The sequence below is a fragment of the Branchiostoma belcheri genome, unplaced genomic scaffold (assembly GCF_001625305.1).
Source record: "Branchiostoma belcheri isolate BF01 breed outbred unplaced genomic scaffold, Haploidv18h27 scaffold48, whole genome shotgun sequence".
NCBI classification, from domain to species: Eukaryota; Metazoa; Chordata; class Leptocardii; order Amphioxiformes; family Branchiostomatidae; genus Branchiostoma; species Branchiostoma belcheri.
Genome location: NW_017804109.1, coordinates 2,420,587 through 2,428,719, shown reverse-complemented (window position 1 = coordinate 2,428,719; position 8,133 = coordinate 2,420,587). Strand labels below are relative to the sequence as shown.

Sequence of the window (8,133 nt, the reverse complement as noted above, 5' to 3'; positions counted from 1 at the left end):
CAAGTTTAAAACCAGAAGTTCTGCTGCAGTACCACAACAAGCTGCCAGGGAGCCTAAAATGTAATCATTTCTAGGTCTCAACAGGACCTTAGCCCACAAAGTTTCATGGCAATCCATCTAAAGCTTCTTGAGTTATCATGCTAAACCACATACACAGTCAAATACCTATACACACAGTCATACATACAAACACATACATACACACACACACAAATGCTACAAAAACATGACCTTCTGGCGAAGGTAAGAATAACAGTAGAACAATCAGTGCAGACTTGGCGACCTGCCAACCTCCCCAACCTGCAGATTTCATGTATTGATTCCCAATATCCCCGCTGGAGGCTACGTATCGACATTTCTCCTTCATAACAATCTCCCCGTTTTCCTCCCAATCGACCACCAGTGCCACAACGTTACACACAGATTCTGCCGAAACGTTTTTAAACTCTGGCAGATCAACTGGAAACGTATAAAATGTGGCCGCCGCCGCCGTTAAACACAAGACGACAGTGAGACCATCAGATGTACAATAGGCCATGAAATGAGCAGTCGACAGGGCAGTCGTACGTTACCTGCATTCCTGCATAGTCAAACCATCAGAAACCACTGCCGCCATGGCGACTGCACAAGTCCTCATCACCTCAGCACCGGGCCGGGAGGCAGTTACCGTGCCAACAGGGGGATGTGCGGACCTCCCAACATCCTCACATCACCTACATCTGCCTCCTCATCATGCAAATTCCTGCAGGTACCATCTTAATTACGGGGGTGTTTGTCGAAATCTTACCTCAAATATAGCTGCACTTGCCAAAATAATGATAGATCAGATATAAAGTAATGAAAGAAAAGTATTTTCTAGTATTTCTAAGGTTGATATCCCTTAGTTATGATGAACATTGTGTGACATAATAATCCACCCCCTGTTTAAGTGGTACGCGCCAGAATACCCGGAAGTGACGTCACCAGAAGGGAAATTCCATCATGGCGGACCGAGAGAGGGAAGTTTTAGAAAAGCAGATCAAATGTTTGTCCAGTAAGTCCTTTTTCTGCTGTTTTACCGCTTTTTAACAATTCTGGCGAACAGAACACAGTATGTAGAGCATTCCGTGTGATTTTCGTGAGCTGGGGTTGCGGTATTGTTGAGAAAGTTGGCCGAAATCCGCTAGCTTCGTCCCGGCCGGAAGATTTTGCGGTGTCAACAAAAAGCGAAACTGAGGCGTCAGCAGAAGGTCGGAGCGCGACGTTAGAAGTCAGGCGGGGTTTCTGTACCAGGTAGCCGCCGGTGTGGCATGTTGGGTGGGTTAAGGCGGCTGGGACGGCGTTTTGTGCTTGTGTTTGTCAAAAATTCGGCCTGCTGAGACCGCGTGGTTAAAGATTTTTGTTTACATTTTGTGTGCACATGTCATGACATGTTTTTGTTTTGAAATAGAGGCTTTTCATTGACGTCATAGTAATTATCATATGAATCTCGGCGACCAGGTGTTAGCAAGTAAACTGATTAGTAAATAGCATCATTATGGACGTGTTAATATTTATTTTAAATAGACAGCCAATTTGTTCCCTGTATAGCTTACTATAAGCATATAGTCTACAAGAGGTCACCCGGTATTGCTTTACTTTTGCCCAATTTTTTTATAATTAATAACCATTTTAAAGGCTAGTTACAAAAGCTGTGTGAATGGACAACTCAACAAACACACTAGCTGTTTGACCTCTTGTGGTGAAAACTTCACTCTGGTGTGTTACATGTGCTAGTAACACCCCCTGTCAGACTGATGCAGAAATGCAGTCCCGCTCAAACGTTAAGAGTCTTTTCAATGTACGACTCCTGAATTTAGTCAGTCCTTACTGTCAACTTATGACACTGACTTAGGGAGAAAAGATGGTCTTATCCACACAGCCCTGAAGTGGACTTCTAAGTTCTAATTCTAGCCTTGTTTTAGAGGTGACCTTAGAGAATAAGGAAAATCAAAGATTTGTTCATTACACAGACATTACTACAGGCATTGTCTGAGTGGAAGTCCATCACCAGGGTGTAAAACAAAAGTCTCTGTTTGACTGGAAAAGTAGCAGGGATGCAGTAATGTCTGGTGCCGGGGTGTTACACAGGATAGGTGATCTCAGGGTCTCCCATATATGGTACCCACACTCCATATATGGTAATCACTCTCCATATTTTGTCAGTGGAAAATCCGACAGGAAACAGCTTTTCACACGTCTGTGACATGGCCGGAGCTGGGCATGCAGTTCTGGTGACATGTGCTAGATGGTGCTTTTGGATTGTCGAAGTCATTGACAGAAAAAAACTTGTGCCTACATTGCTCTAGGTATTATATTTGGAGAAACTGTCCTCCTGGCGATTGTAAAGCTTATACTGGCAGACTGCAAACTTTGACTTTCATACCAAAAGACTTGGATGTTAGAGAAGTTTGCAGAGCTTCAACCTGGTAATCTTGAGTGAGTTTCAGAAGCATTCTTTGGTGACAGACCAATCCCAAAGCCCCACCCACCTGCCTGAAAATGTAAAAATGCAAAATATAAATGCAAAGACATTATTTCATGGATACGCAGCCAGTATAATTGCTATTTTCTAATTGATTGAACTACTAACCACATGTATAATGGACAGCCATCATCAGTTGATGATATCTGAATTTGTTACGTTGTTTTTCTTCCTCAGATCTGATCAGTACCCACAAGCAGCTGTCTGCCCAGGAGGGAGGGCGGGTACAGGGGCGGGGCAGGTGGAGACAGCACACCTGTGCACCTGTCGCCCCGCAGGGACAGGCCAGGCACAGGTACACCTGGAGCGCATCTGGGAGCAGTACTCACCTGTCTGCACCTGCCTCCAGCACTCACCTGTCCTCTTCTGGTTCCACCCACAAACTGGTGAAAACATCCACAGTCAGCAGCGGAAAAACAACAGTAACACCCTCCGTACCCAAACTGGTGAAAACGACGTCTGTCAGCAACACAAAAACCATATGCACAGCCTCCGCGTACAAACTGGTCAAGCAGACAGCACCCGTGTCTGGTCACATGACTGTAACCACGGCGACCACAGGGTGCAGCTCAGGTCGCCCCACCTCCAAAGTTATCCCCGTGAGCAGACCCAGTTCTAAAGTTACAGTAACTACTGCAGCTTCACAACAAGGCAGCTCTCAGTCTCAGTACAGATGGACAACCTCTACTGCTGCCTCTGGGGTGGTACAGACAACAGCAGCACCTCCTAACAAAACCCTGAGAACTGCAGTCCCCACAGGTAAAGTTACAGTAACTACGGCAGCTTCACAACAAGGCAGCTCTCAGTATAGATGGACTCCTGCTGCTACAACCACCGTTGCCTCTGGGGTGGCAAAAAGAACTGCAGCGCCCCCTAACACAGCCCTGAGAACTGCAGTCCCCCCGGCTAACCCAAATGTACAGAAACCTGCAGCATCAGTAGTGAAGCCTGCAGCCCGTCCTGTGCTCACAGCTACATCTGTTAGTGTTAAGTCACAGGCTGACTGTATCGTTTCTACAAAGTACTCACTGAAGAAGGTTCCCTCCTCTTCGGCACAGCTTTCTCCAAGTAAAACTTCCACCCCGAGGATGTCAGCTGTTGCCCAACCCCCCACCGGTAGGGTTCAGTCCAGTCGGTACAAGTTTAGGAAGACTGTTCCCGACTCAGACCCTCCCCATGCCCACAGTAGTGCTGCCGACATGGCGGGGACATCTGGGGTGACGTCCAGTCGGTACAGACTGAGTAAAGTCGGACCAGCAGGAACAAACAGGACAGGAACACACCGGGGAGGTGTGAGGGGGAAAACTCCGTCTCCTAAAGTTCTCACAAGTAAACACAAGCTAAGACGTCACCCTTCCGCCGGGAGAGGAAGTGTTGTGTCTAAGACGTCCCCGGGTCTGAGTAAGAAGTCTCCCGCGGGGCTGGTGGCCGTCGGGAAGTACAAGCTGCGAGCGAAGCGATCCCACTCGGCGGGCACGCGGCGCGGCGGCAGGAAGGCGGCAGGAGGAGTGGTCAGCAGGTACAGACTGGTCAAGCCGGACTCAGGCAGGTCAGTAGGATAAAACCAGGGATCATGGATTTCCCTTGTAATGTTGTTTGTCCCATGTTGGAGTACATGTATGATGTACATTATTGATTATACATTTCACACTCTAACATGCTGCTTCTGTACTCTAATATGGTCACTAGGATTCAAATTATCTCAGTTTCAATAATGGTTACTACACTCAATAGAACAACACTAGGGGATGTAGGCTTATGTCATGATGTCATTTGTGCCATGTTGGCGTACATTTCGCGTCTGTTACACCACACACTAACATGCTGCTTCTGTACTCTAATATGGTTACTGGGATTCAAGTTATTCAAATTACCTGTCTAATTTCAATGCTGGTTACTAGTAATACTGCTGTATGTATATGTATTATGTATATGTATATGTATATGTATATGTATGCCTTTTGCTGAAGCAAGTGTGATTTATGAAACGTGGCCTTCAAAATGAGGTGTTTCTGACCTTTCTCTTGCATATACAACATGGTTGCAGTTTGGATGATGTCTGCTAGGTGGCACTTCTAGTCCATCTACAGATTCCAAGGGTACAAACTTGTGGTAGTCATGTCAGGTATATGTTAGATTTTGCCTGACAGAATCAGCAAACAAGAAACGGGAAAATGATTGGAAAGCTAAGTTTGCACATTGTTACAGTAAACACCTCATGTAAAGTACCAACACAAAGTTGTACACTACATGTACGCTACACTACATGTACTATAAATTTATTTATTTTCACAGGGACATAATTTAGTGGTATGGGGAAAGGAGGAAAGGAGTTTTATATGGTAGAAACAGTCCTGTAGGACAGCAGAGATACAGCACACACATTTGCAGCAGCATTTTGCAATATGAAGTCATGATGATCACCAGGAAAATAAACCCACCACAAACATTTTAAGATCCACAGTAGTTTCTAAAAGCAGCAGGAGAGGTTGTCATGGTGACAGACTTTGATTGACAGCTTCAGCAGACAGCTCTTCCACACGTACATGTCAGTCAAGTCTATCATCAGTTATGATACTTGATACTTTATTGGGATATCCATTAGTTGCAAAAGTGACTGCAAAAGCAACTACTAGTCTTACTGGATTCCAAAACACATAATGTCACACATACTACATAGTACAGACATGTCAGGACTGGACACTGCTTCATTTCTTTTTCCTATATATGAATAGATCTGGCCTCTGCCCATGACCTCTCACCTTGCGTGTGGGGCATGCTGGGAGTTTCTGGTTCTTCCCACGGGATCTATTTCTGGGTCAAGGTCAGGAGGGTCGGGTTTCAGTAATGACCTACATAAATCATCATCATCAGCTGGGCCTGTCCATCACAGCCGGGCACTGGAACGTCGGGGTCATCCGAGGTCGCACTAACACTACACAGACTGTATATAGCGTTACTGGTGGTATATATGTGGGGGGGGGTGCATGCAGGTACTAACTGGTTAGCTGTGTGACAAGAAAACAGTTACTCAAGAACTGGATAGATTTTGAAAACTGACGTTTCAAGTTTCTTCATGTCCAGACTAACACAGGTCCTGTGACTGGTATATTAGCCATGTGGGAAAACAATACAAACAGAGGAATGTTACAGTCACTGTCTATGTAGTGACCAGGACAGACTCACATCTACAGACACCTGTTTCATCAGTCATTATCACTTCTTTCCTCACTTCATTTCTCCTCCTGCCTCCGCCTCAGGTCATCTGAGGACACGGGGACAGCAAAGTTCCCCAGCCAGGAACAGCTGAGATGGACAAGGTCAAGTTCCGCTGGTGTCATGGCGGAGCAGGGTCGGGTTACAGGCACCAGGAGGGGCGGCCGCTACGTCATCCCCGGAACAGGTGGGTGTGGCTGCTGCAGGATGGGATAGGTGTGGTGCATGGTGGGATAGGTGTGGTGCATGGTGGATAGGTGGATATGGCTGATGGGATAGGCTGCGTGGTTGTGAGTGTGGTGCATGATGGAAAAGTTACAGCAAAATTGGTGCATGATTGGCAGTTCAATTTAGTAAGAGTGACAGTGTGAGTTCTTTCCTTTGGTAACTACTGGAATGGTTTAAGTGTTTTAAGTTTAACAATCATTACAATTAGTTACAAACATACATGTGCAGGCATGTAAGAAATGAGAAGTGATGAGCTGTCAATATCTAATTTTGTTAGGAGATTTTACTGGAAGGGTGGATTCCTTTGATAATTGGAGTATATAATTTACTACACGTGTTAAGAACAAAGCTGCTCTGGTTGTAGTGAAATGTCTGTACCCTGAGTCCATCCTGTTGCTGAGCGACTACCCCCCCCTGTCAGGACTGTGTCTGGTACACGTGTGTGAGGTGTCAGGTTACATAAGTTACAGGTGTCAGGTTACCTCAGGACTGGTGGGCGGGGCTCAAAATAGAGCCTCTCACTTCCCTCTTCATGTATAAAGAGAGCCATCTCATGTTCAGTTGGATGACCTTCTGAGAGAAACAGAGAAAGGAACCTCAGTCTTGATAATAACTTTGACTGACATTGGAGACTTACATACATATATATACATACATAATGTTCGTATAAAGAGGTTTTGCCTACAAAACCCACTTCTTATACTTATAGCTAACTATATACATGTAGCTGTTAATCTCCAAGCAGATCATACGGTGGCAAGGCAGTATCCATTGGCCAGAGGAGTGTCCATTAGCCACCGAAGATCTGCCTGCACTCGCACAGGGAGGAGCACTTCCTTTCAAAAATGGTGTTGCTGCCCCTCCTTGTGCCCCTATTAACAGCAATTGAAAAAATGGCCACGCTAAGGTTTTTACAAGCGGTTTATAGCTTGAATCTGGGACAAATTCAGTCACCCGCGCACATCTCAGTGGGAGTTCCCCCCCTAACTGAATCAGATACAATTCTGTATGCTGGCACTGTGATGCTTTCTGAAACATGGAAATGGATACTTATGGTTAAAATTTAAAACCCCATGCCAGACATTACAAAACACAAGGTGAACCTTCTCCTCCGGATCCATTGTTTAAACTGCCCAATACATGTATAACAGTTGGTGTTGTGACCCATAGACAGACTTCCTGTAACGGCCAACCATGCAGCCCCACAAGGAGGACAATAGCCTTGCCCGGTGGTTAGGGCAATAAACTACTTGGCAAACACATTCTGAGTAGGCAACAACTAGGTGTTAATAGCCTTTGACGTTTCGACTGCAGGCAGATCTTCGGTGGCTAATGGACACTCCTCTGGCCAATGGATACTGCCTTGCCACCGTATGATCTGCTTGGAGATTAGTAGCTGTGTCCATAGTTTATAGTGAGAGTTTGTGTTACCGGTAGGGTTGTACAACTTGTACTCCATCCCCTTCTAGTGACTGTCCAGCTTTGACTTAAAAGCATCAACAGTTTCGGCTGCTGGCAGGTTTGGTCAGGTTTTGCATAAAGTTTCCTCCTTTTTTCTTTCGTTGTTTCTTGTCACGTAAAGTGTGAGAGTACCCTGCCATGGTGCCGGCACCCTTACTAACCCCCCACATCCCAACAAGCACACACAGAATGTCAGGCATCAGGGCTCTGCTATTTTCACTCGGCCAAGGGGGGGGGCTGACAGGGGGTCAGACATGTGACACCGCCCGACACCTGCCTGGTAACCTGATACCCCCCTGCATGGTAACCTGACCCCCCCTGACGCCACGGCTGATAGATCGGCCGCCGGGAATAGCCGCCCCTCCCGCCCTCGCGTGACGCGCAGAAATCCCCGCCGACTGTTTCTGCTGCTGGATAAACTTGTCCAACCTATAAAACTACCCGCTACGTAAAACTGGGCACTCGGGAGAACCTTTACGTGACTTTAGTACTGGCCATGGGCCAGAGGGAGCAAGTTGTATATCTGTCATACTTACATTTGTCTGCAGTATATATGTAGTTGTTCAGTTGTCACATGTAATGATGTATAGATTCTTCTGGTGTATTTTACAGATAGTTGAAGTATCGACTGCACAGAGAAAAAGCTTAACTTCATGTGGCCTCAAAATTGGCCAAGGGCCAGAGAGAGCAAGCTGTATATCTGTCATACTTACACATGTCTGCAG

General features: G+C 46.1%; 1 protein-coding gene across 1 annotated transcript in view; it reads left to right on the top strand.

The window, feature by feature from the left end:
• Window positions 1–939: 939 nt before the first annotated feature.
• The window catches only part of LOC109479346 (zinc finger CCCH domain-containing protein 3-like), an 89,053-nt gene continuing 81,859 nt past the window's right edge, over window positions 940–8,133 (top strand). The window contains exons 1-3 of the mRNA XM_019781297.1: window positions 940–1,033; window positions 2,681–4,052; window positions 5,764–5,906. Coding sequence (XP_019636856.1) covers window positions 982–1,033; window positions 2,681–4,052; window positions 5,764–5,906 — 1,567 coding nt within the window. The 5' untranslated portion in view covers window positions 940–981. The remainder of the gene's footprint in view (window positions 1,034–2,680; window positions 4,053–5,763; window positions 5,907–8,133) is intronic.